Here is a 13,427-nt window from a genome sequence, read left to right as displayed (position 1 = left end):
TCAACATACATTGTACTGACCATATAGTTAGTAGACAGGATCAGTATTATGTATATAGCACAGGTCTAGGCTTATGCTATACCCAACACCTATGTGAAGGTTTTCCATTTCCTTTGTCTTTGTTATTTATGATCACTTTTCTGTCCCTCCTGCAAGGCTGATTTTTTTGCATTGCTCCCCTGCTGCAAATTATAACAAATTGGGTTTTACTCTATACATAAGGCAAAATGGAATAGAAAATTTCTTTATGTGTAAAAATATTTATTTTACGATAAGCACTAAATATTTAACATCATTCAACACAGAAAAGAATGAACAAACAGCACAAAGAAACAGAAATAAGAAAAAGTAGTGCTGGCTTTTAAATGCTCTGCTGAGCAAGAGTGTGAAATAGCATTTATTTCATATGAAAGCAGAAACATTTGAGGTAAGACTCCATAGTTCAGTCCTGCTGGAGCAGCTATTCCTATTCTAGGGCATGTCAGCCTTCCATGTATTCTCAAAGGACTCAACAACGGATCCTATCACCCTCAGAATTTGATAGTTGTTGAGTGAGAAAACTGTGGAAGTGCTATATTCAATATATTTAAATGATACAGTTTCTAGGTTTCTCAGTATCATAGAAAGTGAGCTCGGTTCTGTTATTATCAGATGATAATTGTAAGGTTAAGGAAATAGAGCAGCTCACATGATACTGTTATTGGTACCGTAACACATTTTAACTGAAAATAAAAAAAAAAACAAAAAAACAAACCCAAAACAGGCATTAGATACAGCATAGCTTTCTTAGGAGTCCTAAGAACAAAGAGGTAATTATTTATCTTGAAAAAAAACCTTGCTAGCATTTGAATATAGTTGCATGATTGTGCGATTGGCGTGTCATGTACTAAACAATGTCAATCTAATCATTTTCTGAATTTGTTGACTTGTTTTTTTTTAATTAAAGCTAGGTTCTCCCTGTGTAGACCAGGGTGGCCTTGAACTGGAAATCCCTGCTTTAGCCTCCCCAGCCCCCATGCTCTGCTACAGAGAATCATTCTTTAATGCTTTTTTGATTCTGGCTTGGTTTTTAACTAATGTGACAAAACACCATGACCGAAAGCAACGTGGGAGGACTGGGTTGTTTCACCTTACAATTTACAGTCCATCATGAAGGGGAATTGGGACAGGAAGTTGGGTAGGCACTTGGGCAGAGTCTAAGGAGGAGTGCTATTTACTAGCTTGTTCCCCTTGGTTACTCAGGTTGAGTTTTATACATTCTAAAATTCCCCCATTTCCAGAGATGGTGCTGCTCAAAGTGGGTGAGCCCTCCCCCATCAATCATTAATAAAATAAAATGCCCAACAGAGTTGCCCACTGGCCAATGTGATGGAGGCATTTTCTCAGTTGAGATTTCCTCTTCCCAGATGGCCTGAGCTTGTGTTGAGTTGTCAAAAACTAGCAGGCCCTCTTGCCATCCCCTTAAGTTACTCATTACCCTTTGTGAAAAGTTATTTCACCAGAGAAACTTGTTCAAAGGGGTTCTATTTGTGCTCCAGTGTGCTTTGTTCACATTGTATCCTATCGTGGATACAGTCAGTGTTTGATGAGGATGAGCCCGAGAAGCTTTTGATCAATTAAAGGCCTGTATGTCAAAGACCTACTTTCCCTTGGTTTTCTTCATGCTCTCAGTTTTGAAGAATTTTCTGTACTAGCTTTCTTTGTTTAATTTTCCTCACTTCTAGTTAAGGAAATTGTAGCTTATAGATGTGTTTGTTGAAATTGGTGATCATGAAAATAACAAGACCTATTTAAGCATCCATCAAAATATTAACCTATTCCTTTTTTTTTTTTTTTACAAAATGTTTTAACACACAAATTCAAACTTTCTGACAAGAAGATGTTTCTGAGACATCATTTTCTCATCTTCAGTTTGTATTTCCTTCTTATTGCATTTTTATGGTTTAGTATTAGGAAACCAACCCACATTTTATTACAAACTACCCTGCTTGGGAGTTATGTCTTGAGTGTAGAAATTCATTCAAATCGACACAAGCAGAGATGAACTGCATTCCAATTTTGTTTTTGCATCTGACTCTTCCGTCTAAATTGCTGCGATTATTTCTCAAAAGGCAATGGCAAATAGACAAAAGCTCTGAGATACCAAAGGATTTGTTTGCTTTCATGAGTTATTTCCTGCCTCAGTCCTTCCAGGGTGGCCAAAGTAGTCCAAGTAAAGTGCTCTACTGACGTAGAAACAAATAAACGAATGTATGCGTGTTCAGATTTATTTAAGCTTTATGCCCAAATAGGTAGGAGATCCTCAAACACAGGTACTCAGCAAACTGAAATAGTAATGCCTAAAAAGAAATCAGTTCAAAATCTGGGCTCTACCTAGGAGCCTATCTACTGTCTACTGTCTACTATCTACTGTCTTGGATATGAAAATAGATGGGAATGGTTAGAGCAAGCTGAGTTAAATTCAGATAAGAAACATGTTTGAAGCTCCTTTGCCAACTTGTATTGCATTAATATGACATAATTTACATGCTAATTTATCTAGATGTTGCTTTAAAATAACCTGGTTTGTGTTCATGGCCCTGGACAGGTTGGACATCTCCCTGAGTATTCTCTGGCCAACTTCTGTATTGGTTGAGAGAATTTTCCCCTCAGAGAAATGGGGACACAGCATTCATCCAAGGTTGTGTTTGGGCTTCAAATATAATTGATTATCATTTTAAAAATAGTTTGATTATTTTCCCTCCTAGTGTGCTGCCATGGTATTTTCCACAGAGTTGGAGGGTCTATTATAGCAACACCTCATATAATCCGGTACTCGCTGAAAATGCTTTCAAGTTTCTTCCAAATGAGTGCTTCCAATGGGCTGGCTTAAAGCTATTTGGACTCAGCTTGTTTACAGGATCAGTTGGAGCTTTTACGGCTTCATGAGACTTTATAGCCAGTGTCCTATTTATTAAACTCTCGTTCCTTCAAGGCATCAAAATATTTCCGATTTTGTTATCCTGGAAACTTGGTGCAGCAGGCAGGATGTGACATCCCCATTTTGTAGAGCCAAATATGACTTGAGGAAGAGTGATAAGAAACATGAGCCCAACATTTAATCTGGGCCACACACTCAATAAGCACGTACTGCTGTGCTAATATACTCTTTGCTAAGAAAAGTTTGAAAAGAGAAGCAAAGACAGCATATACTCTGTGGTGGAAGAGAATTCATTTCCCAAATTTAATGTCAATTAACTTCTTAGAGGGTGGATAGTAGTAGGGAGAAGAATACAGCCCAATAAAGTCACTAAAGAAAGGGGCCATGCCTCAGGTCTGTGTCAGATTGCAGGAATATGTTTCTTTGAGAAGTTATCATTGGAGAGGAGTGTGATGAGGAAAACCTCTGAGGCCAAAGAGCTCTTGATTGACAGGTGGAGGGAACAGACTTGGAGTAGGTGCTGGGGCAGGAGATGCTGAAGGTGTTAGAGGAAGAGCGGCTGGATGCCACCTTCTACTCTGAAGCTTCTGATTTACTTTGAGGGAGACAGGAAGCTTGTGTTTTAAATTTTGTTTTTGAAAATTTCATACAAATATAGTATTTGCATTGTTTTCACATCTCTCTTTCTCATGTTCTCCGACTCTATCTTAAATTAATGACATCTTATTAAGTGTATATATGTATATAAATGGGTGTTTAGGGGTGACTACTTGGGATAAATACATGCCTGAGGACATATTCCTGAAGAAAACCATTCGTCCCTCTCTCAGTAACCTGTAATCATTGATTGGCTGTTGTTCACTAGACATATAACATTCTGATAATTTTCTCAGTCTGTGTGGTCATGCTGACTAGTATTTAGGCAACGACACTGATGATGTTTCATGGGGCTTGACCTCCCTGTCATATCAAGAAGATGCAGTTTAGCAGCCAGCATCCTCATCCTCCGGCTTTGCAATCTTTTTACCCCTTCTTCCGCAGTGTTCCTTGAGCCTTAAGATATGGGGGTTGCACTGCTGATGTAGCAATTGGGGGTGAGCTCCCCATGGTCACTTATAGTCTGTAGTTTTGCTAGTTGTAGATCTCTAATACATTCCATCTGCTTCAGAAAAGAACCTTCTTTGATGAGTGGTGAGAGCTACACTTGCGTGTGGTGTACTAATATATAGTTAGAATACAGATAGAAATTATAGTTGTTTAAGAAAATGGAAGTAGGCCTCTCCTCTAGGGTCTATGATCCTTGGGTAGTTGTCTAGGTTTAGGTACCAGGAATGGATTCTATCTCTTGAATGAAAGCCTATGTCCACTTAGACAGCTGCTGGCTATGAGTGCCGCTATTATGCCATTGGGAATATCTCACTTGGCTGGTCATTAGTGAGATTTGTAGTCTACAAGGCTGGGTAGGACTGTTGATTGCTTTTCTCCATTGGCAGCTTCCATAACACCTTTGGATATTATGAGAGTCAGTTTTTAAAGATGACCTTCCAGTTCCAGCCCAGTTCTCTCAAGTACTGTGTGTGAAGTGTGAATGGTCTTTCCAATAGGGTTTTATTTTCAGGTTCTCGAAGGCTCTTGAATAGCTAGGTGACACGATATTGATTGGTATATAAAGAATGGAATATACAAGGATAGACAGGAAGTAAAGAGACCTTGGAAGGTGATTACAACTTTCTAGGTAAGTCATTGTCAAGCACAGAAGTGAAAGGGAAGAAGTTCATCTAGATTTCGTAAGTTGTATGACTTTTAGCAATCATCAGAACCATTTAGAATGAAATGCTTTATTACTTCTTGTTTTTCCCTCCTTTTCTGTCACGTACCCTTAATAAGTTTTCTGTGATTTGAAGGGACTAATGATTCCTCACAATTCTTTTATCCTTGCTTCCTGTCTCTTTTAACTCAATACTGAGTATTTTTGTGTCCTATTTCTTTGAATTTTCTCCAGATGAACCCTGAATTGTTCTTAGTGACACATCACATTCATGTGTCAGCAGTTGACAAAAGGTTCTTTTTTTTAATCCTACAGGAATGCTTGATTTTTAATTGTGGAGTTATTCAATTTAATTAAAGAAGATACTTTTTATTTTTCTTTCTGACTTTGTGTGTGTGTGTGTTTTATGTAATCTTGAGTGTATGTGTGTGATGTGATTTCTATGTGTGTATATGTATACCCATGTGTGATAGAATCATGTGTGTATGTGTGTGATTATCTGTTACATACATCTGTAGGTCAGATGTTGATAAGGTGATATCTTTTTCAGTTGCCTCTGTACCATATATTTTGTGGCAGAATTTCTCACTGAACTTGGAGTTCACCATTTTGACCAGCCAGGCTGGCCGTGAGCCCTCAGGATCTGCTTGCAACTGTCCCCCTCCCCAAGTGCTGGGGTTAGAGAGGTGTATAGCCACACCTGACTTTTCACGTGGATCCAAACTCAGTTTCTTCTGTTTAAATAGTAAGAACTTTACTGAATGAGTCATCTCCCGAGCCCAGAAAAAAAGACTATTTAAAAGAAAAAAAAGGAAATGAAAAAAGGAAGACAGTAGTCTAAGTTCATGACTTGGCTTGTCGTGGCTGGAACAACAGGTGAAGAACAGTTTGTGCTCTTTCGTATTCTTTGGGTTTTATTGTAATCTTCAGTTAAAATTTTATTCAGATACTCATATTAGCAAAGTGTGTTGCCCATTTGTTCTGTACTAAGGTAGCATTAAGTATAAGATACAAATAAAAGGAGAAATAATACAAAATCTCTCTGCTAAAAGACTTAGCAGGCGAATAGGTGTGGAAAAATATTCTAAAGAAGTAAGTTTTATATATTTGGGATGTTCAAAACACAGAAAGGATAAATCAGGTATAGGTAGAGTTCTATGAAGAGGGGTTTAGACAAATTTTATTAGCAGGTGCATCTCCCAGGTACTCTGTTAAACACAGGTCTTTATAGGTTCTGACAGTTCTTTCCTGATTGTAACATTCTGGTAGAAATGCAGACATTCTAAAGACACACTTGTTCCTCTCTTTTTGGCTATCAGACTAATGAAACAAGGATCCTAAAAAACTATGGAATTTTCTCAGGAATAGCATGCTGAAAGAAAGAAAAGACAGAAGCCTGGTGTCAGTCAGAAGGATAAATTATCTCTAGGAAAATTTTCATACAGTTCTGACAACTTGTCAGAAAAACTTGCAGGGGAGACTAGAGTTCAAGCAATGATGGGTAGGCCACATCTGGACCAGCACTTCTTAGTTCTGTATATGCTTCTTGTCATTTGTTTAAGTCTGAACTTCATGTTAAAGCTCCAAAGATGAACTTGGGCACCACTGGGTATCTTGTTTCATTTCTAGTATGATCACATTAAATAAATCTTTTTTCTTTGTTTTTCAATATTTCATGTTTGTTTAATTGACTTTTGACAAGGTCAGGATGCAAAACTTACCTTGCCGGGTGTGCCAAGGTCTAGGTTTGTGCCCAGCACCTCCAGTAGTACCAATTCTGCCTATTTGGTTATGAGGATCATTATAGATTGTGTTATTTCAGAAATTATAGGGAGGGTGTGACTCTGAGATGAGGTTCATCTTTCATCTCAGATCTTACATCACCAAGATACTGACTATAGCAATTGGGTGTGGTCCTAGAAAATCAAGAAGTAGAAGTTTGATCCAGACTCTCTTCAAACTCATAGATCTAAAGAAGCTGGTCATTGTTGTAATGAGAATTTACACCAAGGACCCTATGTTGTTGCTAATCAGAGGTTCTACATCTGAAAGTATAACCATAAACCCAGGTCTCAAGACATTTAACCTAGTTTATCTTGATATGTTGTTGACTTACATGATGGGAGTCTGTGGAGGAACTGCAGACACCTACCATCTTTCTGGTCCTACTCATGGTGATATTGTTCTTAACACCACAGGCTATAATTCAGGTCATTTGCTATTATCTTCTCTAGAGATGTTTAGATTTATACCAAAGATTTCAGATTTATACCAAGGAGCTTTGCATATTGCCTAGAAACCTTGGAATGCTGGAAAAAATTAAGTTCCACGTTAGAAGAAAGAACTCTATGTTAAAAACTCAGAGGAAAGATACTAAATCTGATAGCATCTTTTATTTCAATAAGCATGATTTTTCAGATTGAAAATTTGTCTGAGAAAAGTACTATATGTCATAGAGTAGCTGTTCAATAGGTAATTATTGAATGAATCCATTACTTGACTTCTACATCCAGTAAGGTTGACAGGCATTCTAGTGCCAATCAAACTGAGATAACCCAGTAGTAAGAGCTTTCCATTTTTGATGTCTGTCTTGGACAATGATAAAGATAACACATCTAACAAAAATGGCTCATGAAATAATATAAAAATTCTTATCTACACAGTTTAAAACAAGAAAACAATTCTCTAATATGAAACTAGATAAAAGTAGCGTTCAAAGTCTAGTTTGATCTCAGGTTTTCCTGATGAGTCTTTAGTTCTCAGGATCCTGTAAATATATGCAATTTCCCCCGTTGTTCATAAGGAAATTGCATTTCATTCTAAATCCTTACCTAGATACATTATTTTCAGAGGTGATAGCATTGCAGGATCAATGTAGATACTAGGACCGGAAGTGGCCTCAGCTAGCCTCCAGGATTGTACCTCATGGAGGAGATGGGAGTACAGGACCCAGGACAGTTGGAGACTTAAAGCGATCACAAAGCTGCTACTTCTTAGAGAAAAGAGGCATTTGGAGAAAAGAAAGTAGCAGGTAAATAAGCAGAGCCTGTTCCCCGATGAGAGCAGTGTTCGTATTCAGAGGTTTTCATGTGTGTTTTGTTGAGTATGTTTTTATCTTAATATGAAAGTATGGATGTATGTGTGAATAGACATGAACTTGTGTGTGCATTTAAATACGTGCATTTATTTGCCCATGTGTGTGTAAGTGGGGGCTGTGCTTGATAGGCTACAGTGGCTTCCTGACCTCTTGGCCTTGGATTGCTAATTCCACTCTAGCTAATGTAACAAACAGAAAGAGAAGGAAGAAAACAGCAAGAAGAAAGAATGATTTTGGCTTTCACCTGTACACTGCTATTTTTTATGTCTGTTTCTAAAGCCCTTATTCTCCCCAACTCCTTCTTAGGAAAATGGATGTTCTAGACTCAGCATCATCATACAAGTTTAACCAGTTTATTTTAATTACATCCATAAAACTGAAGAATTTTTTAATCAAAAAATTGCCCACAATATACTCTGATCATACTTTTTCCACCTTGTGTCTCCTCCTAGATTCTCCCCCAATTCCATACCCACCCAACTCTATACCCTATCTCTAAAAACAACAACAATAAAAAACAACAAATAACAAATCAACCGACCTACCAAAAAAACCCCAAAGAAACAAACCCCACAGAAAACCACAGTTGGAAACCACAATATACAAGACCAATGAGACAGAAGATGAAGAAGAAGAAGAAGAAGAAGAAGAAGAAGAAGAAGAAGAAGAAGAAGAAGAAGAAGAAGAAGAAGAAGAAGAAGAAGAAGAAGAAGAAGAAGAAGAAGAAGAAGAAGAAGAAGAAGAAGAAGAAGAAGAAGAAGAAGAAGAAGAAGAAGGAGAAGAAGAAGAAGAAGAAGAAGAAGAAGAAGAAGAAGAAAAAGAAGAAGAAGAAGAAGAAGAAGAAGAAGAAGAAGAAGAAGAAGAAGAAGAAGAAGAAGAAGAAGAAGAAAAAGAAGAAGAAGAAGAAGAAGCAGCAGCAGCAGCAGCAGCAGCAGCAGCAGAAGTCTAAAGAAAGAAATTTGAGGCAAATTGTCTACAAAAATACCACTTCATTTTTTTTGTTGGTCATGTACTTACTCTAAAGTATATTTAGTATACACAGTGATAGGGAAGAAAACCTCTTTGTAAGCAGGTCTCAATTGCAGATATTTTTTTGTTTAAGGTTGGTATCTTATATCTATTTTCCCCTCTCTGCCTTGGAACCCTGTCTAACTTGAACCTGTGCAGGCTCTGAATATGTTGCTACAGGCTCTGTGAGTTCATATGTATATTAGTATATTCTGTTGTGTCTGATGCATGCTCTTTCCTTGGTATCATCCATCCCCTTAGCCTCTTAGATTTCTTTCCACATGCTCTTCCAAATAGCTTTCTGAACCTTGAGAGGAGGGATTTGATGAAGACATTCCACTTAGAAGTGAACGTCCCCAAATCTCTTGTTCTCTGCACATTGTTCAGCTATGTGTCTCTGTGCGAGTTCCCATCTATTTTAAGAGGAAGAATCTTTGATGTTGGCTGAGAAAGCCACTAAGCAGAACATAACTAGGAGTCATTTTATTGTAAAGTTTCTTTGGCAGAACCAGAGCATTTGGTTTTCCTCTAGGCCCATGGCAAATCAGCCTAAAGTTTGTGGTCACCTGAGAAGTGTGGTCACCTGAGAAGAGTTAGGAGTGGGCTTTCTCTCTTGGAAATGTCCTTAAATCATTGGTTACTCACCCAATGTTTATGTCTCTATTGTAGCAGTATATCTTGCATGCAGGTCACCATTACAGATCACAGGGTTTGTAGTTGATTGATGGTTACCTTTGCATTCTGGTGTGTGTAGAATACTTTACAGTACCATGAACACTAGTCAGTTTAAAGGGTGGTTCTTATGATAAGGTCCTATTCCTCAATTGGTTCTTGATTGATCAATAAAGATACCAGCAATCAATGACTGAGGATGGGGCAGGGCAATTAGAGGATGCAGGGAGAATTAGGAGGTGGGGGGAATAGAAAGAGACAATAGTGGCAGGAGATAAAACCAACCAGCCATGTGAGTTTTCTGTTGGAGTGTCCAGTGGTCAATCTATCCAATTATTTCTGGGATGCCAAGGGGCATTTGGGAGTACCAAGTCATTGAGTTAGCAAAGACATTTTAAGATTAAGTGGTGTGTGTGTGTGTGTGTGTGTGTGTGTGTGTGTGTGTGTGTGTGTGTGTATGTGTGTGTGTGTTGTTTTTTATCTGTGGATCCAAGGGAAACTGGGTGGGGATTGGTAGCATGGTCTGTCTGGAGCTTAAAGGGGGTATCAAAAAATACACACTATACGTTTGTATGAGTTAAGCTTCTAGTTAGGCAGTCACCCAACTTTTGCATGTTCGAGAAGATACGTAAGTGTTGTCATTAGCAAGAAGATGGCATTAACTGTTTGAGGAGAGAAACCAATATCCCTGGCATTTGAAACTTCCCATTGGGTCCTTTGGCCAATGATTCAACTAGATTTAACTCATTCCTGGAATAAGAGGCTTTATTTGATAGTGAACAATGTTTAGCTGGGGCATTGTCTTCCCCATTATTTGATTTCTTCATTCAGAGTTTTTTTTTCTGCATAAGCCTCTCCAATACTAGGTTTACATATGGCCCCCAATTGGCCCTTATTATTAGTTAATTTTCAATCTCATATTCCCTCCCTTACCCCTTTCTTTCATCCCTTCTCATTTAATTCACTCATTCCAGTCTTCTACCTCTCTGTAACTATATATATTCCACTTCCCTTTAGACTTTATGTTTTGAAAACCCCAGTTTTTATTTGTTAAAATTTTGGTTTGCTTTGCAAAGAACTGAGGCAGCTTGGAGTGCTGTGCCATGTCCCTGCTGGCTATGAGCCACTGGGGAAGCCACCTCAGGTAGGGAGTTCTGTGTAATAGGAGTCTTAACAACTCAAGACCATAATAAGATGAAATCAGGGCTTCTAATATTAAATTTTACCTTATTCTAATTTCTACAAGCTTCATTAATCTCAAGCTTTTCCAAACAACTCATGTAGCTCTGTTTGACTTAGAAGATAGAATGTGTCCAGTGTCCTTTGTTAACACTACTGATTAGAAAGCACAAGTACTTACAGTATTAAGTATAAGGATAGGACCAAGAAATTGATCTCCATTTCTACTCTAGTATTAATTTTCTGATATTAATTAGTTATTGGACAAACTGTAGTGTTAAAAACTGCTGTTAGTTAGGTATAGAGGCCTATCCAACAATTCCACTACTTAGCAGGGGGAGGCAGGGAGAGCATGGATTTCAGGCCAACTTGAGCTACGTATGGAGGTCAAGTCTATCTTAGGCTGCATAAAGAGACCTTGGCTAAAAATTCAACTAAACCAACCTGAAGCTGCTGCTGAATTTTGTGTTTTACAACCTTTGTTTCCGTGAATGATGCACATATGTATCAAGAGCTCAGTTAAATGATTGACAAATTTACTACTAACTACTACTAATGGCTATATAAAAAGAAAAATATTTTCCTAAGAATCCAACTGAACTCTTAACCCATTTATAGAATTCTACTTCTCTGACAAAATATAGTTAGCAAGATATTTATATATAATGTTGTGGAAATGTTTGGAATTTGTGGCTAACATCTTATTGTGGTGTTTATTGGCCTATCAGTCTAATAAAAGATTAACATTATGGACTAATTTTTCTTTTTTCTGAAATATGTTGTAGAAAATAACCCCTTTCTTCTGCTGATTATGTGTCATTTAACTTGATAGACCTGTCAGCAGTTATGTCTTTTTCTTCTCCCTTTTCATCTCCATTCTTGCTTTCTGGTTACCCATTCTAGCAATACAAGACCAAGTCAAGCTACAAGGCTTTTGCAGCAATCCCTACAAACACTTTGCTCTTGGAACAGAAGGTCAGTGTTGTTTTCAAAGCAGAGTGACAGTTACATTTCTAATACTTGCTTTTGTTATGTGCATAAAACTTCTCCTGAGAAAATGTATGCTTTCCAGTTATTTTAGTTAAGTTGCAACTGCTCCTAGTTTAGGATAGTGTGATGGAAGCATCTTGGTTAGCATAAAGGCTGACATCCTTGTGGTCACTATGGTTTGAGTATGGCCTCTGGGGTGTCTTGTCCTCGGTCAAACAGACTTGGAAGTTTGAATCAGACTTCAATAGATTCTCCTTTTTTGGAAATTTAAATCTATTATGTTTAAGAGTTTCTACCTCTGTTTGCATCAACCACAGTCAACGGAATGTAATGGGATTATATGCACAACTGGTTACCTTGTTCATTGACTGCTCATGATTTGATTAATATCAGCTTCCATTACCATGTTGTAAACATACTCAGCTATAATACCCAAATATCTACTGTAGCAATGAAGACTCTACCACTAGTGAAATCTCTTCATCCATGCTTGTCAACCATTGGTCCTACCATTCTCCCTTTACTCCTAATGACAAAATAGCTTTCATGTAGATCTATGTAGTTTTGCTTTGCTTTTAAACATCACCAATTAAAAGATTATAGGGTGATATATTTTTTTAATAAGTTAATTACATATGTGCAAGTAAAATCATATGAATTCACATCAGAATCAAAGTGAAATTGAACACCAAGTATGGGAAATTTTAGACTTCCTATGTTATTTTATGGTGATTTATTTAGGATATTTAAGAGTTATAGTTAAGCTATTTTTTCACATGGCTAATAACAGTGCTTCAAATACTGTTGCAGTCGTTTTTCAAATGTTAACTGTTTGTCAGCAAGGTGGAATTTTGATAATAGATTAATGAATCTTCATTCTTATTTTCTTTAACGATGTAGAAATTGAAGCTTTTGTATGATAGCTAAAAAGTAGGCACTGTGTGGAAAATGTTTAGAAGCATAAGGTCAATATTAAATGAGTAACATTTCTTGTAGCCTGTGTTTATGGTAATAATTCCAGATTATCCACATGTGGTCTAAAGTTTGAGTTCTGCATTGATCTGCATGGCCGTCTGCTGGAGAAACAGCCGAGAGTTGGCCTCTAGTCCTTTCTCGACTTTCTATCTTTCACACCTAGATAAAAGTTAAGATAGAATTAAAGTATCAGAGTGCGTGAGAAGCAATGCTTCTTCGGTTACCCATTTTCTTCCTATCTAGGGTGATCATGGCAGCATTTAGGGACAGAGACCATCTGCCAGTTTCAGTTGGCCACCTCTGAAATCTGATCACAAGCATCTACCTTCAGAGGTGTGCAGGAACAAACAGACACACAGCCTGATGTCTCCTCTGATACATAGTCCCCTGGAGTATGAGGCACTGCATGCTACTATGTTAACTTTCTATGTAGAAAAATGATAGTTAATATTATCTGGAAATCTTTGGGATATGGCTACAAGTTATATTTATTTTAAAACCTCTGACTTTCTAGCTTCCTTTTCTACAAATGAACTATTTGATGATAATCTGTTGGTCATTAAAGATGAAAATTAATTAGTTTAACTTCTATTTTTATCACAAACCTACTTCACAAAATTTTGATGCAATGTGTGCTTTTCATATGAGACAGATTTTGTGTTATTTATTTTAAATATATTATGCATTATCTTATTTTGGTATGATGGGATATAAATTCATGATACATGATTTAAAATAATGCTTCTCCTATCACAAGGCCCTGTTTTCCATCCCCAGACATAACCATAGTGGAGATATACACCGTTAATCCCACCACA

At 37.4% G+C, this 13,427-nt stretch overlaps 1 protein-coding gene across 18 annotated transcripts in view; it reads left to right on the top strand.

Moving 5' to 3' along the window:
- The window catches only part of Mlip (muscular LMNA interacting protein), a 199,064-nt gene that overhangs the window by 123,834 nt on the left and 61,803 nt on the right, over positions 1 to 13,427 (top strand). For 11 of the 18 annotated variants that reach the window (XM_032911536.1, XM_032911537.1, XM_032911529.1 and 8 more), the window contains one exon: positions 11,548 to 11,619. The exons of the other annotated variants lie outside the window; for them this stretch is intronic. In XM_032911536.1, coding sequence (XP_032767427.1) covers positions 11,548 to 11,619 — 72 coding nt within the window. The remainder of the gene's footprint in view (positions 1 to 11,547; positions 11,620 to 13,427) is intronic. 18 annotated transcript variants of the gene reach the window in all.

The sequence above is a fragment of the Rattus rattus genome, chromosome 8 (genome assembly GCF_011064425.1).
Source record: "Rattus rattus isolate New Zealand chromosome 8, Rrattus_CSIRO_v1, whole genome shotgun sequence".
In the NCBI taxonomy this organism is placed as follows: Eukaryota; Metazoa; Chordata; class Mammalia; order Rodentia; family Muridae; genus Rattus; species Rattus rattus.
Note: the sequence above shows the minus strand (reverse complement) of the source record. Positions and strands in the feature narration are given on the sequence as shown.